Here is a 19,006-nt window from a genome sequence, read left to right on the forward strand (position 1 = left end):
GTTTCGTTTATTAGGGAAGGGGGCTCAGTGGTAGAGCTCCTGCTTTGCATGCAGAAGGTCCCAGGTTCGATCCCTGGCATCTCCAGATAGGGCTGGAAAAACTCCTGCCTGAAACCCTGCAGAGCGTCTGCCAGTCAGTGCCGACAATATTGGGCTAGATGGACCAAGGGACGCTTTTCTTGACGCTTTCTTCTGTTCCTGTGACCCAGGAGGCAATTGTCAGAAGCAAATGAGCTCCGTAAAATGATTTGAGAGCCCACGTGGTACTAGTGATTAAGAGTGTTGGACCAGGACAAGGAAGACTTGGGTTCGAATCCCAACTCGGCCATGGGGCTCCCTGGATGACCCTGGGCCAGGCGCTATCTCTCAGCCTAACCTAGCTCATGGAGTTATTGCGAGGATAAAATTAGGGGCGGGCAAACCATATACACTGCCCTGAGCTCCTTGGGGCACAAATGTAACGAGTAGTAGTAAAAAAAATTGTCAAGCAAAGGCATTGCAAAGTAGAGTTGTACCAATGTGAACTTGTGCAGGGCTCGGAGGAGCAAACGTCAGAAGCTGCCTTACATCGGGTCAGACCGTTGGTCCATCCAGCCCCGTGTTGTCTGTTCTGATTGGCAGCGGCCCTCCAAGCTTTCAGCCAGAATAAAGTCTTTCCGATGACCTCCTACCTGTTCTTTTTTAACCAGACATACCAGAGAATGAACTTGGAACCTTCTGCATGCAAAGGATGTGCTCTTCTACCTCTGAGCTATAGCCCTTGACGTCATCTCCATGCCCTAAGACTGTTCGCAGTGGCCCACGGAATGCCTGACGTAGGTGGCATCTTCAGTGCCTTCCAAGCCCTTTGAGGGTTTTGCATGTGCTTCCTGTGCTAAACCCACGTCCACTCATTTTCCAAGCCTTTTCCTTGGCCGTGAAACAGATGCGTGTGGGGGCCACTTCTGTGATGTTTTCTAGGCATTTGGAATCTGTGCCTTGAGATACTTGTGTTTTGTTTTGTTTTACATTACCCAGGGGTCTGCTATTTTGGGTTGGCCTTCCTGGACAAGCAAAAATGGTAGCCAGCAAGGGCCCCCTCTCCTGTTGGGCTCTATTGCCTAAAGGCACCCATGGCTAATGGTCCCTCATCCTCCCTGGTCTTTCCTGAGGTGCTGGCATAGATGGTAGCATCTCCTCTCTCCTCTGGCTTCATTTCTTGGTCCTGAGTAGGGGAAGTCCGGCAGGGGACATGTGTGATGCTTTGGCCCTTTACTGGCAAAGGGCTTTACTTTGGCCACTCTGGTCCCAAATGGTTTCTAATCATGACGGTCCGGCCAACTTCTGCCCACCTCTCCACCTTCAAAGCTGGGAGGAAAGCAGGCTGCTAGTCACACTGTCCATTAGGTGGCACCCCAGTTTGTTACGGCTTGTGGGGCTTTCTGGAAACCTGCGCTTTATTTAACTGAGAGATCACCATCTCTCCTGTCAACCTGCCCAGTCACTGAGGGCATCTTAGGGCATGCTTCTAATGGTTCCACATGGACCTATCGTCCGATTGGTGCCCACCAGGGGAAGAGCCTTCAGTGTGGTGGCCCCCTTCCTATGGAATTCCCTCCTCTGGAGGTCAGGCAGGTGCCAACATTGTATCCTTTCCAGCGCCTCCTGAAAACATCGTTCCAGGAAGCCTTCCCTTAATGACCAGCTGTGGTTTTATTTGCACTTTGTTTCTTTAAAAAAAGTATTTTAATGTGTTTTTATTCTGTTTTTATTCTTTCACTGCTCCAAAATTCTTGAATGGGGAGCGGTATATAAATATTGAATGGGAAGCAGTATATAAATATTGTAAATTAATTTATTTACAGCATTTATATACCACTCCACATTTAAACAGAGTCTGGAGGCATGCACAATAAAAGATAAAACGATAAAACACCATATTAGAATTGTTATTCTAAAAAACAAAGTACCAGTAAGAACTGCGTGGCTGGTCAGTCAAGCAGGGTTCCTGGAATAAAGATGTTTTCAGAAGGTGCTGGAAACAACATAGTGTTGGTGCCGGGCTGGCCTCCAGAAGCAGAGAATTCCCTAGAAAAGGGGCCACCACACTGAAGGCTCCTCTCTGGGTGGACTCCAGTGGGGGGCCCCTAGGTCCATGTGGAACCATATATGAGTTTCCTGTGTGGGAATTAACTTATAGGAGATTGTAGGACGCAACACCTCAGTTGGTCTTGGAATTGTGGGGCTCCTCAAGTCCTTTTCATGTAGATGAAAAACTGTGTTCATTCTTGGGCTGAGAGGAGAGACATTTTCCCCCCACAGCAAATCTTGGCTTTTGTTTCTCTGGGGACTGTATTCCTCAGCGAGGAATGTCAGGTGGCTGAGTTTAACTGAACCGTTGATCTCGCAAGCTTGGACAATGGTTCACCTAGGTCACAGAGTTCTTCATGTGAATTCGTTTTGTGTGCATGAGTGATTTATTAGCTCCGCTGTGTGGTTGCAAGGGTCATGTACTCCAGTAGCAAGTCCGTAGCTGCAAACGATGCTCTTGAATCCTGAATCTGGCATTGTTAGCTTCTTTTGGATAAATGGAGTAATGCATAGCTGTAACTGGGCACAGCTGTATTTGACGGACCAATTTTGCGATGGTGTCACCTCACCTGGACAGAAGGACAACTCTGGCAAACTGTTCTTATCTTGTATGGGTCACACCCACCCCGTTCAAACTGGCTCCCTCATTTTGTCGGTCATGGTGGTGGTAGTTCATCTCCAGAACTCCCTTGTCCCAGGGTTGGCCCCATGTTTCAAAGGGCCCTGCATCTCTGCCCCCCTCCTACATCAGAGGCTGCCCCTAGCGGGCTTCCCTGGAGGTGGTGGAAAGCAACTCTCCAATCAGTGCTGGGTCTGGGAGCCGCCATTTTAATTTCCCACAATGCCCTGGAGCGACGCTGCTTCTGTGTACTTTAGAGCTCTTGTCTGGGCATGCAATTCCTCTCCCTTTTTCTGCTTGAGTAGAACAGCTAAACAGTAGATCTCCCTCTGTTTCTAGTATCTGGTGCTTAGAGAAGCCATTTATTAACTGCCAGTTGCTTTAACCATTGGAAAACAGAGAAGACCAGCTAAGAGACCAGTTGTTTCTGGCTCGCCTTACTTGTCACCCAGCCAGCAGCCATTCTATCAGGCAGCCTGAATGATTTCCATCCCAGCTGCTTTTCATAAGAGCTGTAACTTTTAAGAACGGGTGCCTGAGCTTGTGTTTTTCCTCCTCCCTCCTCGTCCCGTTTTTCCTTCTGTGCTGTGCCTTTTGGATCATAAATCCTAAGGGCAGGGACTCTGTTGCTCTGTTGCCCTGGGAGCTTTTTCGGCTGAATAGTGTGGGTGGGACGACTGCGGTAAATAAATAAATGCTGTCCATAAGCTAATTACACGTAATTGCAAAGAAATCCTTTGCTTTATTTTTTATTATTATTTATTAAATTTATGAAATGCCTCATAAAATAGATTTCTCTAGGTGTTCCATTTATCCCTCTTTAATCTCCTGCCAATCAGTTTCTTTGGGTGACCCCCTCCCCACTTTCTCGTATCGTGTGAGAGGGAGAGAAACAGGTTAATGAACTACAAAGAAGTTTGCTCTTTCCCCTTTCTAACCCCCCCCACTCCCCAAAGGCCGCAGAAGCTTGCATTTAGTTCCAGGAATTGAGCCGTCTTGGTGAAGTGGTGGGGAAATGGGGAATAGGGGGAGATTCGCTCCTAGGCTGTTATCTGGAGAGTTCGTGAACAAAAGGAACTCTGTTGAGAGACCTGAGGTTAGTTTGTTCATACCAGCTCAGTTATACTTCCTGATCTTTATGTTTCTCCTCCCCCATCCTAGCAGAAAGCTGGGAGGGTGATTTCCCCCCTTTCCTTTCTTTTTAAACTAAGCAAATCCAGAGGTGGACTTTCCCTTCCAGAGCAAGAACTGTGCCTTCAGGTAACCCTTTATTACCCCTTGGCTTAAAACGACGCCCTGTGCCAAATCGAAAGGATATTGTGACCCGGAGTCCAGTTCTCTAATCCTCCACTGCCGCCGGTAACGTGGGTTTGAAGGAAATTTGGTCCGAGGTGGCAGGCGGGCTTCTCTGTTCATCCGTCTGCCTGCCTGTCCCGCTTTCTACTGCCCGGAAAAGGTAGGAAACTAGACTTGGGATTTGCTTCCTGGAACCCGTTTAAACTGTAGGGTTGTGAGTTTTAAAGGTGTACCTTTGTAGACGTTTGTATTCCTGGGTATCTGGACCTTATCGGGGGTGGTGGAAAGAAGGTTTGGCTCTCCACTCTAGGGTGCAACAGAGAAACCGGTTCTGTGGGTAATGTGGGCTTGGCATAAACAGCGAATGTAAATCGTTTGTTCGAATGGTTGCAGAATTAATGCACTGTGAATCCTGCTGTGTTCAGTAATATTATTGCTGTGTGTGTGTGTGCGCGCGCGTATGAGAGAGAGAGAGAGAGAGAGAGAAATATTCAGTAACTGGCCAAGTTAAAGCATCTGATTATACCTTATGGAACTACTCTGTTGGTAGTTTTAGTCTGGTTACTCTGTAAGCATCCTAGGTTGGGTTCTTCTTGGTATCGCTGATATAGCTGAAAAGTTGCTTAAGCTTTTAATATACCGGGGGGGTGGGGGGAACAGGAGAAATAATCTTAAGGCAGCCTTTGCCAATCTGGTGCTCTCCAGATGTGTTGGACTACAGCTCCTGGACTCCCCCAGGCAGCCATGCTGCCTGGGGGATTCTGGGAGTTGAAGTTTGATGCATCTGCAGGGTGCCAGGTTGGCGAAGGCTAATCTAAGGACTATACAACTCATTGTCTTTTGAATGCTGTTGGTGTCTTTTAATTCTGTAAAAAAATAATTTAAAAAATTCTAAACGTTGCTAGAATGCATTTATTTATAGAATGCACCAGAAGGCTATATGGGTGATGGGAAGGTCATGGACTCTGTAAGTGGTTTCTCCGTGCTCACCTTGTTCCTTTAAAGCAGTGATGTAGCTGGATAATTTTGGACCCTAAACTTAATGATCAGTTATACTTTCTAAGCAGGGACCCACCCGCCCTTAAGAGAGCCACATGAACTAATTCATTTTTGGAAGCCTACAGCTAATATTTTTCTCCCTTTGTCATTCCATGCCTTACAAGTGCTTCTGCGTTCCCGATAAGTTAGAACAGCAACAAAACGTGGTTTGCCAGACCTCATTAAAAACAAAGAACTCAAAAAACTCAGCATGTGCAATTGTGCATTTTATATGCATTTAAATCATAGCAGCATGATGTCTTAAAGAATCAAATGGAGTTTGCTTCGGCTGCCCTCAACGCCTGCCATTTTTGGGACGGTCGCTAGGGTCATAGAAACATAGAATAGAATAGTAGAGTTGGAATAGAATAGAATAGTAGAGTTGGAAGGGGCCTATAAGGCCATCGAGTCCAACCCCCTGCTCAATGCAGGAATCCACCCTAAAGCACCCCGACAGATGGCTGTCCAGCTGCCTCTTGAATGCCTCTAGTGTGGGAGAGCCCACCACCTCCCTAGGTCATGAATTACACTGTTGTACCACTCTAACAGTGAGGAAGTTTTTCCTGATGTCCAGCTGGAATCTGGCTTCCTGTAACTTGAGCCCATTAGTCCGTGTCCTGCCTTCAGTCCCTCCAGGCTGGGGTTCTGGACCAGCTCTACCTTCACCACTGTTTTAAAGCTGCCACCGTTACTGCCAGAGCTCCCAATGCCTTTTCCAGTGATTCAGGCGCCCATTTTGGGGGAGGCAGGGGGCACCTGACAGAACCAATGGCATTGTAGCTGACCTGCACATGGAGGTAGTCTATGTCTCCTGCCTGATAGAAATTTTGGATTTAGAGGAGGAACACCGTCTCATTTGATCACTGAAAAATCCCCAGCTTTGGGATGGCAGCAAATTAATGGGGAAGGGTTCTTTTGGGACTGTTTTGAGGATGCCCATGCAAACATAGTTGATATAGTAGAATCTGAACTGTGTTGAATTGGTCCATATAGCCCAGCATTGTAAACGCTGACTGGCTTAACTTCATGGAGGAGAAGGCTATCCGTGGCTACTAGTCCTGATGTCTCTGTGCCACCTCCAGTATTCAGAGGGAATAAGCCTATGTACACCAGTTGCTGGGGAACATGGGCGGGAGGAGGGTGTTGCATACATGTCCTGATTGTGGATTTCCTGCGTTCTGGTTGGCCGCTGTGTGAACAGAATGCTGGACGAGATAGATGGACCTTTGGTCCAATCTGGCGTGGTTCTTCTTATGTTCTTACGAAAGGGACCATGGCCTGGGAAGTTTGGAATTTCTGTGTTTCGTGTCCGTGGGTTTGTGTGTCAACCAGAGATTTTATACTGAAAAATGCCCATCTTTGGGATGGCAGAAAGCTAATCAGGAAGGTAACTGGGAACCTTTTGATGATGCCCATGCAAACATAACAGAGGCCGGTATTGGAATCTAAGACTCCGTGTTGAATGGAGTCTGCAGGATACCTGGGACAGGCATTCTTGATTGCTATGTAACTTAAGGCTGCATCATTCACCAGCTGAGGAGCTGGAATATTATTCCTACAATGCAACAAACATCCTAGGCAGATCACAAATAGCACGCAGTTCTGAAACTGTAAGCTGCTCTCAGCAGGGACCCATCTTCTGGTGCCTCTTTAAAGTGCCACTGATAAATAGAAGTAATGTAACTTTTAAAGTGTTGATTCTGCCATCTAGAAGTTGCAAGTGTGTCCTCCCAGCCATGTTTTGGTTTCTCCAACCTGATGCCCTCCTGATGTTCTGGACTACAACTCCCATTGGCCCCAGCCAACATGGACAATGGTTGGGGTGATGGAAGTTGTAGTCCAAAACATCTGGAGGTCAACAGGTTGGGGAAGGCTGCTTTGTATTCCAGGCTACTTGGGAGCCAGTCGACCAGCTAGCCAAGTCGAGGGATTAGTTTAGGCTGGAGACAGACAGACTCACAATCTTGCATTGTTACTTTCTCCACCTCCTTTCTTTGCTCAGTTTGCGGGATTTGGTCAAAGAAATGTCTAAACTTTGACCCAGAACGGTGTGGTCTCTCTCTCCACCTGCCCCTTCTTTCTGCATGTAGGGAATTTCTCACGCCTGCAGATGCCCTGCCGGCCCCTTCCGGTTCTGCTCTCCGAGATGGGGCTGCCAGGGGAAAAAATAGATGTCAGCACAATTTTTATTGCAGCTTCTCAACTGGGACACGTCTGTGTTACCATCCTGACCGCTAAATGTTTGGGCTGGGTGGGAATTGGCCTGATTTTCATTCCATTTTTGGAACAATGAAGAATTTCCAACATCCTACAATAATCCATTTTTGGGATAAAAATGGGCAGAGGAAGTGAGGAAGACCCTCCTGTTGTGACATCATACAGCAGTCATTACAAATACAGTTCAAAACAGGAACTAACAAGTGGGACCTGCAACAGAATGTTGCAGCATGGACCACTCTTGTTCAGGATGCCAGGCAGGGTAAAAGGTTTTTTTAGGGCATGTTTTGACAGAAAACATCCAGAAAATGCTGGCTAGGGCATGGTGGGCGTTGTAGGACATCCTTTTTTGGGTGGGTGTGTCTGAACATGCATAGGATTGCGCCCCTAAAGAAAACAAATATTTTCTTACATAGCAGCACTGACAGATGCTTGCCCCAAGGAGCTTATAATTGAGAAATGGACATGAGAGAGATCCAGGACAAATAAAAGGAAGTATTTCTTCACACAGCACATAGTTAAATTATGGAACTTACTACCACAAGATGTAGTTATGGCCACCAATCTGTATGGCTTCAAAAAGGGGTTGAATAAATTCCTGGAGGCAAAGGCTATCCATGGCTACTAGCCCTGAAGGTTGTGTGCTATCTCCAGTATTCGAGGCAATAAGCCTGTGTGCACCAGTTGCTGGGGAACATGGGTGGGAGGGTGCTGTTGCACCATGTCCTGCTTGTTCATCCCTGGCCGATGGCTGGTTGGCCCCTGTGTGAACAGAGTGCTGGAATAGATGGACCCTTGGTCTGACCCAGCATCAGGGCTCTTCTGATGTTCTTAACAGAAATGGAGGCAAGGATAAACAGGGACAAAATATGAAATTATTTCAGTGGGGCAGGCTTAGACTTAGTAGGTTGTGTAGCTATCCTCTTCCCGGCATGTTCTCCTGCATGATATGGGTTTTACAGGTTAATCCGTGGGTGATGTGGTGGTGGCCCTTCCTTGCAGTAGGGTCAAAATAGGTGCGGTACAGAAGTATTTGATCAGAATCTCCCACTGGGGTGTATAAAAGTGCCCATGCAGTGGAGAAGAATTGAACAGGGTCTGAGGGCCTGAGCAAGGAGTGTGCTTAATGTTCTTTTCCCCCTGACAACCAATTTTTCAGTTTTAATGGGCTCTCGTGCACGTGCATGCAACCTGCCGTTGGATCCATGTGCGAAACCCTATGGGTACCGTAGGGGTGGAATTTGACACGCTTCTAACTCTAGAATTCTGGAGGCTCCGGGTTGTGTTTGCTAAAGAATGCAATAGTTGCTATTTGGCCTGTAAGCTTGTAAGGTAAAATGCAAATAAGAAATAAAAAGTCAACAACAACAGCAAATCAACACTCTTTCTCGGTGTGTGTGTGTGTTTACAAGTCTCTGTTTTATTTATGGAGAGCTGTTTGTCTTGTATCCAGTGCCTCGTCTGGTTGTTCTGCCTCCCCGAATTCCCTCCATTTGGGCATTTGTTCAATGTCGCGCGCGGCGTGCTTGTATAAAGGGTTTATCTGCGGAGGGGAAAATGTGCTGAGCTCAGGCCGGTTGGTAATCCAAAAACAAACTTCCTTAGCAAAAGGAATCTGCAAAGCTGCCCTGGAAACCAGCTGGCCTTCCTGAGGCTGGAAACGGAGCCCCGGGGCAAAGGTGGGATGAGGTGTTTGGCCAGGCGGCATTTTGCAGCCGGTTTTCGGGGACTTTGCTTTGAGTAAATGGATATCTAGGTTAGGAACCTGAGCCCGTCTCCCCCGTGTCTTGGCTTGAAGTTTAATATTTAATCGGCGCTGTGAAACAAAACCAAGAAAATCCCAGGGAAGGCTCTGTGCTGCTGCTCCAAAGCAATACTGGTTGCCTGGTGGCTGGAACTTTTAACGCACTCAGAGGCAAGCTTTCTGCATTGCATATGCAGGGGGAGGAGACATAGCTCAGTGGCAGGACCCATAATGGGTGTGTTTAAAGTCACGGGGAAATCTTTGGCTTCTTTTTTGTGCTAAACAATGCATTAGGGAAATACGTGACACACCTATCCCGTCTTTCTTCCAAGAAGTTCAAGTTGGTATACATGGCTTCTTCCCATCCATCTCCACTATTTTACCTTCACAACAACCCTGTGAGGTAGATGAAATTGAGAGAGGGACTTGCCAAAGGTCACCCAGCATAATTCACAACTGAGTGAAGATTTGAACCTTGAGCTCCACAGCTTACTCCGACTTTCTAACCACTGCCTTATGCTATTACTACTACAAGTTTATTACGACAAACAGCCTGCATGTCAGAACAAATGAACAATAAAATACAGTTAAAAACAACAGTAAAATAGAGTTAAAATTGAGAGATTAAAACTCAAAATATACAGGCACCAACAGGAGGAACATGAGAAACCCATCGGTAATATTTAACAATGTTAATTTATCACCTCCCTACGACAGTTTATGGCTGCTGTGCAAAAATTAGCCACTTTAGCTGTGACTTGAAAGTTCCGGTCTGATAAGAGATACTCTAGGTAGAATTCATCTGGCCTACCTGGAATGTTTTGTATGAGTGGGATTATAAGAGAAGATCTAACGTCTTGATAAAAGTTACAATGAAGTAGGACGTGACCCACTGTCTCTACTTCTCCCATCTCACACGGGCAAATCCGCTTGCTATAAGGGATCTTTTTGAATCTACCTTCCAACGGTGCGGACGGTAAGACATTAAATTTGGCTAGCATAAATGCCTTTCTAAGTTTGGGGATAGTCAGATTTATCCAATAGTTAGAAGGTGCAAATGACCCCCTATTATTCCTAAAAACAGGGTATCATTTAAGCCAAACAGCTGCTTGGCTTAAATGATTTTGGAATTCAATATCTTGAATTCTCTGGGAAATACCTCTTTTTGCTTTGGCATACCCTAGGGTTAGGATGTCTGCCCTATGCTGCTTCTCAAATACGAACAAAAGTGGTGACCTTCTTTTCAGGGCTGTGTGCTCCAGCTTTAAAAATCATTTATTTATTTATTTATTTTATTGGTTAATTTATTAAAACATTTGTATCTCGTTCTGTATCACTGGGAACTCAGGGCGGTGAACAGATAAAAATCAGGACAATGTAAACATAAATAAAATACACAGCTAAAAACGTATTCTGTTGTTAACAAATTAAAACCAGTATATATATTTTTTTATTAAAAGCAATCATTAAAAATAAAACTGTGTGTAACCATGGAGAATTTAGCCCTCAAAGGCTTTGAAAAAAAGCCATGTTTTAACTTGGTGCCGAAATGAAGCCAGTGCTGGCAGCTCAAGAAAAACTGACTTGTACAGATCTGTATAGACTCTGCAAATGTTCCTTCTGCTTTTCTTGAGTTTTGCACCATTTTACTCGCCAAAGCAAGAGGGGCAAAGATCTGTGCAGGGCATTGAACTCCATTCTACCCCCCACCCTTCAGAGCCCTGGAAACCTTATTCAACCCTCTTTCTGGCTTCTGAAATTTCAGCCGGCGTTGCCCACACACTCCCAAGATCTTTGCACCTGCAAGGACTAGAAACGTGTGTTTGTATTGAACAGAAGCTGAGGTTCCCAGGAAGCAGAATTCTGTGCCTTGTTCTGCACTCTCGCCATCTCATGACCACAAGCTTCCTGCAGCCCCAGGTCTGGTGTCAGCACCTGGTATGGTGGGGCAAATCCCAGGGGCCCAAAGGACCCAGTGTGTCTGATGCAAGCCTCTTTGAATTTTTAGAAAACATTTATGGCCCAATGGTTTAAAGAGTGCTTCCTCCCTTATATACACTGCTTCTGGGCCACGCACCCAATGTACACATTGGCCCCGTTCAGACAACACGCTAAACCATGCTGCTTAACCACAAAATGGTTCATGGAATGCATTTTGTTGTTTATTCGTTCAGTCGCTTCCGACTCTTCGTGACTTCATGGACCAGCCCACGCCAGAGCTTTCTGTCGGCCGTTGCCACCCCCAGCTCCCCCAAGGTCAAGTCTGTCCCCTCCAGAATATCATCCATCCATCTTGCCCTTGGTCGGCCCCTCTTCCTTTTGCCTTCCACTTTCCCTAGCATCAGCCTCTTCTCCAGGGTATCCTGTCTTCTCATTATGTGGCCAAAGTACTTCAGTTTTGCCTTTACTACCATTCCCTCAAGTGAGCAGTCTGGCTTTATTTCCTGGAGTATGGACTGGTTTGATCTTCTTGCAGTCCAAGGCACTCTCAGAATGGAATGCATACATTGCATTAACCATTTTGTGGTTAAGCAGCATGGTTTAGCGTGTTGTCTGAACGGGGCCATTGAGGGGCAATACCTCCACCCCACCCAGGCCTTGGAGAGAAGCAGCAGTAGCAGCTGAGCTAAGAGAGTACTGGGAAGCTGGAATTGTCTTTGGTGAGGTTTGAAGTGGGTCTTTCTCCAGGGAGGTGCTGGGAGGGTGACAGCCAGCTATGACCTCTTCCAGGATCACTATTACCACCACCCACAAATAGACACTTGGCATTCTGTGGCCATGAGTATGCTTACACACCTCTCCCTGCTTTAGGGAATTTTCTAAAGGTTTTTTTTATACTTCTGAAAATTGGAGTGATACCTCCCTCTTGGGCTACATAAGGATCCACACTTGGAGAATGAATTCACACTTAGTATACAGGATGAATGACGATACCTCAAGAAGCATTCAGGGTGGCTGCTCTCCAGTTATGAAATTCTTTCCTCCTCGAGAATCACCGGAATTCCGAGCTTTTATAGAACTTACGGTTGTTTACAGGTTCTTTAGACAACATTGTGGCCCTCCAGTTTTGCTTCTGGTTTTTAATAGCACTTTTCCGGGTTTTATTTAAAATGAGGGAAATGGGGTATTATTTTTGAAAGTGAAAGAAAAGGCTGTATTTGTGTAATTCTGATAGTCTGCTTTAGCACAGCCCCACCTAGAGGCTATGTAGCAGAAAAGCAGGAAAGGAAAAGCTCTTTGAGTTGAGCGAGAAAACTGAAAGTAGGTACAGTGATTACAGAATCACAGAATCACAGAATAGCAGAGTTGGAAGGGGCCTACAAGGCCATCGAGTCCAACCCCCTGCTCAATGCAGGAATCCACCCTAAAGCATCCCTGACAGATGGTTGTCCAGCTGCCTCTTGAATGCCTCTAGTGTGGGAGAGCCCACAACCTCCCTAGATAGCTGATTCCATTGTCGCACTGCTCTAACAGTCAGGATGTTTTTCCTGATGTCCAGCCGGAATCTGGCTTCCTTTAACTTGAGCCCGTTATTCCGTGTCCTGCACTCTGGGAGGATTGAGAAGAGATCCTGGCCCTCCTCTGTGTGACAACCTTTTAAGTATTTGAAGACTGCTATCATGTCTCCCCTCAATCTTCTCTTCTCCAGGCTAAACATGCCCAGTTCTTTCAGTCTCTCTTCATAGGGCTTTGTTTCTAGACCTCTGATCATCCTGGTTGCCCTCTTCTGAACACGCTCCAGCTTGTCTGCGTCCTTCTTAACAGCCTCATGCAGAAAAGCTCTGAATACCTTTCAGGTGCGTTGGCAAGAGTGATCAATTTTGGATTGGGATTTCAGGGGTTATGATTAAACTGGCCAGAAGGATTGGGATTTTTAAAGGTGCTTGAATTTTGATAGGATTCTGATCCGTTTTCACATCCTTGCATAAGAAATACAAATCTAGAGTGATCCTTTCGTTGTCAGTCACCTGTTGGGTTTTTGGAAAGGGATATTTTAGCAAGCGGTCCGGAACTTGTAAAATTTTGCTTCTAAAGAAGTGGTTGTATATGCTTTGCTGACCTTTCTTTAAAGGCATTGAGCTTTGTGGTGTTTTTGAAATGGGCTCTTCTGACCTTGATAAGGACATGTGGTTTGTTTGGTTTTCTCAGGTGTACAAATCGGTCATCATGGTGTCCTTCAAGAGCCCTTCATTGGCTTTTGTAATTCTTTTCATGGTAGAATGGCACAAATAGTTTTCTCCCAGAGCTTGGGAACAAATGGGTGTGAGATTATTATCTTTTTAATGGTTTGAGCAACTTCTGAGGGTGAGGAGTAGGAGAAAAACCCACAATTTTCTCTCATATGGTGGTAGTTCTTCCGGTGGTGGTTGAGCGGTAACGTTCAAAACTACAACGTGCTCACAGAGAGTGATTTGGAAGATCTGTTTACAAGCTTCTTGCAGGCTTAAAAGAGGGGGTGTTGTTCACACAACCCACTAACCCACACTCAGTGGTTGAGTGTGGGTTGTTTTGAACCATAGGTTGTTTCTTGACAGCAGTGCATTTTCCGCAGAGTGAGTTATTGTGTTGTTTGAATGCAGCCAGAGTGGCTTGTTAACCATCCTGAACAACCTAGCAATAAACCATGGGTTCTCAAGGTGGCTTGTTCGAGAATATAAGCCACATTGCATGGTTAACAAGCCACCCTGGCTGCATTAAGCCAACACAATAACCCTCGTCTCAACAAACAACCCATGGTTCAAAACAACCCATACTCAATCACTGAGTGCAGGTTATGATACATAGACATGGGCAGAATGACTCTTTGAACTGCCTCTTATAATATAGGTTCTTTAGATGACCCTCCAGTTTCACTTCTGTGTCTAATCAGCACTTTTCACGGAAAATGCAGCATTTAATTGTGAAAGCGAAAGAGAGCATGATTTCCTCTTGTGCATTTGTGCTATGCCACAGTGCCATCTAGAGGTTATGTAGCAGAAAAGGAAACACTCCTATAATGCTCGGATCTTAATGCTGCGAGGAAACCAAAAGCAGTTACAGTGGATTTATAAACCACCCAGGGGATTTTGTAGAGAGGCAGGGTATAAATTGAAATAATAATAATAGCTTCTTGTAGGAAAGTTTGCAATCTCAAGAAAAAAGCGCCAGCAGCAATGGGTGCGGACAGGGCTGCAATCCCTAAATGGCTTTGTGTCCTTCTGTCCCCAACAGGCCAATGAGGTGACGGACAGCGCGTACATGGGCTCCGAGAGCACCTACAGCGAGTGCGAAACGTTCACGGACGAGGACACCAGCACGCTCGTCCACCAGGAGATGCATGACGAAGTGGAGACGGACAGCGCCATCGACTCCGCCGTGCCCTCGGAGTTCACGGACCCCATTGAGGAAGTGGAGAGCGGGTAGGTGCTCCTTACCCGGCTGGTGGGGGGACACACAGAGGAAGGAACCTATATGGTTCGGGTCCAGGTTATTTGAAAGAACATATTCTCCCTTATGAGCTTGCCCGTGTTTTGAGATCTTCTGGAGAAGCCCTTCTTTCAGTCCCACCTTCTTCACAGGCGTGCTTGGTGGGAACATGGGAGAGGGCCTTCTTGGGGGCTGCTCCGGTGCTCTGGAACTCTCTTCCCGGGGAAGCTAGGCTGGCTCCGTCCTTGATGGGCTTTCGGAAGCAGGCAAAAACTTTTTTGTTCCAGCAGGCCTTTGGAGAATAATCTGGCCCTCCATCTATGTTATTGTCTTATAATTTTCTTGTGTATTTTAATGTTTATGGTTTTGTTCCCCCCCCCCCAATGTATATTTTAAACTTTGTAAGGCCGCCTTGAGGCCCAGCATTGGGCAAAAGGCGGGATACAAATACATATAATAAAATAAATAAGGCGGAGGGACTTGAATCGCAGCAGAACTTTGGCCGCTGTGTTTTCTCGGCAGGCCAGCCTTGGAAAGTGCAAAGGGAAGAGGCAAGTGGCCCTTCCCTCCCTCCCAAGAATGTATCCCCCACCCACCCACCCTGTCTTAGCTTGCACTTATTTCCACAGGGGTGGGGGAATCTCGGTTGTGCTGCCTTTCTCTTTTTAGGAGCGTCGAGCACTCAGTCCTGCTGGAAGCTTTCAAACCTGACCTGCTCAATATTCAAATATTGAGCCAGACTGAAGTGAAGCTATTGGCCTAATGAGATCTGAACAAGTTCTGGGCACATTTATGGTTTACACCTCAATAAAAGGGCTTCGAGCGTGTTCAGATCTGATTATGCCAATTGTTTCCCTTCAGTCAGGCTTGCGCAGGGCAGCCGGCTGGTGAAATCCGACCACTGGCCTCCGGAAGCCTGTTTTGGCTACTCTGCCTTGCTTTGCCAGACCTGTGCTCTGCCATTGAGCCACGGCCCCCTTGATGTACCTGCTGGAGCCGGTAATGGCTCTCTAGCAAGCGCGGCCCGAGACGGACGCTACGACTTCCTGCAGGCAGAGTGCGCACGTTGCTACGGCCCTTTCTTCCTGATTAATACTGGGCCCAAGCTACGTTCCCCAACCTGGCGCCATCCAGATGTGTCCAGAACATCTGGAGGGCAATAGATTGGGGAAGGGTGTATTAGCGGCAAGGAAGGTGCTGTTTGGATCCTCTGCTCCGGGCACCAAAACCACCATGAAGCTGGATCCGTGCACACGAGGAAGGAGGCGCCAGCCAGCCAACCCTTTGCGCTAATTTGGGTTAAGCAAAGCGTCCCTCCCTCCCTGCGTCCCAAACTTTCTCTTTCTTCCTTCTGACCTCCGGAGGGGTTTTTCTTGGCCTCCCCAGGAGCTGCGGAAGGCTCCGGTTGCAAAGCGGGACGGAAAGAGTGCCTGGCCGTTGGAGGCCCTGCAGATTAAGGAGCGTGGGGAGAGGGGGGAGGCGGGGAGAATGGGATTAGCCAGTCACCGCCTCTTTATTTGCTGAAAAGAGCCGGGCTTGGCAGTAGCTAACCCTCAGTCCGTAATCGGCTTCCAAAGCTGCGAGGCCTTTTTCTTGGAGAGAATTAGCCAGAATGCCAGCCTGGGTCCGTTCGGCCCGGCCTCCTGGGACCATGGCTCACTGCATCCGAGTCGCCTGCCTGTAGGTACAAATGCCTTTCCGGGGGTGGGGGGCAGGGGGTGTTGCTGGTTTTGACCTTACAGTCAAGTTTGGGATGGAGAAGGGCAGGCTTGAGTCTGCTTTTGACTTCCCCATGCCTCCAGTCCTTGCACACAGCCACCAAGTGGATAGGAAAAGGACATCCCTGCAAGCCTTTAACCATCTAGTCTGTGTGAACGTGCGCGACAGATGTGCGAGAGCCAGCGTGGGGTAGCGGCCAGAGTGTCGGACTGGGAGCCGGGAGATCCGGGTTCTAGTCCCCACTCGACCAGGGAAGCTCACTGGGTGACTTTGGGGGCAGTCACAGACCCTCAGCCCAGCCTACCTCACAGGGTTGTTGTTGTGAGGATAGAAATGGAGAGGTGGAGAATTATGTATGCCGCCTTGGGTTCCTTTTGTGCAGTTTCTGAAAGGTGGAAATGCCTCCCCGAAGGCTAAGTTAAGTAAGAGCTTTAAGCTACCATAGGCTGGGTTTTTTGGCCCCGCCCCCTTGACGTTAGCCCCACCCACCCTTAGAACACTGCCCCTGAGAACTTACTCTGGAAATTTTTTTCAGCTTTGCCTGAAAAAACGTCTTCACCCCTGAACTACGGCATGAGTGTGTCTAGAGATGATAGCTTCTTTTTTCTCCTGTTTGCGAACTGCATTGCTCAACCAGTGTATGTTCGCTGTCTTTTCTTTCCCTGCTCCCTGAGAGCACCCTTCACTTGCTGCAAGAACCCAGCGGGATGTGGAATGACCAGCAGGATCCCTCTTGGGCTCCACACAGATTTGGTTTGCAGGCGTTGGAAACACCAAATAGTGCTTTCAGTTATTGGCCCCATTCAGAAGACACCTTAAACCATGGCTTTAACCATGGTGAAGAAAGCAAAAAGCCTTACTCACTGTGGATAAAGCCATGGTTTAAGGTGTCTCCTGAACGGGGCCATTGTGGTTAGAGCCACCTGAGAATCTATACCCTTTATCGTGGGCAAATTCCTAGAGGCAGCCTTGTATTTAAGGACTTGCCTGGTCACCTGTGGGTGACTAGGAATTGGATGAAGGCGAGCAAATAGGATTCCATGCAGGCAAGTGAGCCGGCTGGCAGAAATGTCACAGGCTGGTGGAGGAGGGATGAAGTTCTCCACCCTTCCTCTGCCCCCTATTAAATTTTTTGCAGGCTAGTAACTTTTCATGGGCTTATTTACAAGGCTGCCTAAAGCCATCTGTTTAGTTAGAAATTTTATATAGATTATCTTTTCAAAATAAAGTACTACTGATAAAACAAAATGCTGATAATAACTGCAACAACCCTATAACAACTGAACTTGACACTCTTGTGCCTCCAATATCTGAATAGTGGGTGGAAAGCAACAGGTGAAGCGTTTCCCCAGGTGAAGGTGCAGTGATAGGTAAAATGTCACCTGTTGATTTCAGCCTGATTTTGCTATTGTTTTGAGACCTTTGGCAGAAGGCTGTCCCAGGGGGCCAGAAGGTTGGTGCCTTCAAGAGCTGTATAAAATGAGAGTTCGTCTCTGCCGGAGGAGACAGTGGTGGATTTGTGAGACCCAGGTCCCATTACCAGCCACAAAACTCACATGGTCAGCTTGGGTATGTTGCCATCTCTTGATATTGTAAGGACAAAGTGGGATGATCCTGTGCATGGCCATACCTGGGTTCCTTGGAGGAAAGTCGGAGTACTGAAATTCAAAAAGGAGAGGGTGTTTGTGTGTGTATGTGTGTGTGTTTTCTAGCAGCGATGAGAATGCCCTACCAACATTCATTGCTCTCTGTTTATGCTGCTGTCTGAATGTGGACAGGGAGACATTTTTCTCCCTCTTTCAAAATACTGGAACCCGGGATCATCCCACGAAACTGATTGGTGAGAGAAGCCCCATGCCAGAATAAAGTGCATTTCTGCCCCAAAGGTTCCTTCTTTCCTCCTTGAGAAATGGGTCGGACTTGGAAGGAGAAATAGGGCCTCTTTTGTAACCAGCCTTGCTTTGACCTTGACATGGATTTGCCTCCTAACACATGGGCTTGAACCCGTCCCAATCCCTCCTTCCCTCCCTCCGGGACTTGCTAGATTTTAATATCTGCTTTCTTTCCTCCAATATTTCCTTCTCCTAAGCCCTTGGCCACCTCTTCCCTTCTTAGACTTTCTATTTTAGCTGATTGTCTGGTCTTCCTCTTGTTGACACCCAGAGACGCTTGCTAATTTCGGCTTATGTTAGCCCTGCACAACCTGGTGCCCCACTGCCTGTATTGGACTGCAACTCCCATCATGGCTGGGGATGATGGGAGTTGTGGTCCAACACATCTGAGGGGAACCAGGTTGGGGGAGGCTTGGCTTTTATGCAATCCCCTGGTTCTTTTATGCAATCCCCTAAAATAAGGATCTCTCTCTCTCGATCTCTCCTTCACCCCTCTTCCCATTTTATCATCTTACCTGTTGGAGCTTTTCTAGACCAAAAAAGAAAAGTTAAATGGAAACACCCTTTCAGTGATAATTTACTGGCTTCACGGGTTATTGTATATCCCTAAGAAAAGTTTGGCTCGAAGGCAGCGATTGTTCGAATGCCCGGATCGTTGTGTTATTTTTCGATACGAATCGTAAAATTCGTATCGTAAAAATAACGAACTGAAATGTACATGTTCCAGAGCATCGATTCCAAAACGGAGTGATACAGGTCTCTCACCACTTGTCCTGCATTCTATTTGGGAGAAGTGCTTGTTTCTCTTTCATCTCTTCTGTTCTTTGGGGTGGTATCTGACTCTCCTTTACTGTTCCGTGCTAGTCGGGGCCTTTTCATCAGCACTTCATCAGGACTGGAGGATGCTGGAAACACAGCCTCATTCTTCGGGTTTCCGGGAGGATAGCAAGTCTATTCTGTCTGTTAACACAAAGATAATACATACGTTTGCATCCTAGAATTGCT

General features: G+C 47.0%; 1 protein-coding gene across 1 annotated transcript in view; it reads left to right on the forward strand.

Annotated features, from left to right (window-relative positions):
- The window catches only part of RAB11FIP3 (RAB11 family interacting protein 3), a 108,504-nt gene that overhangs the window by 64,609 nt on the left and 24,889 nt on the right, over positions 1-19,006 (forward strand). The window contains exon 4 of the mRNA XM_063142909.1: positions 14,196-14,383. Coding sequence (XP_062998979.1) covers positions 14,196-14,383 — 188 coding nt within the window. The remainder of the gene's footprint in view (positions 1-14,195; positions 14,384-19,006) is intronic.

Source organism: Elgaria multicarinata, chromosome 17 (genome assembly GCF_023053635.1).
Source record: "Elgaria multicarinata webbii isolate HBS135686 ecotype San Diego chromosome 17, rElgMul1.1.pri, whole genome shotgun sequence".
NCBI lineage: Eukaryota > Metazoa > Chordata > Lepidosauria > Squamata > Anguidae > Elgaria > Elgaria multicarinata.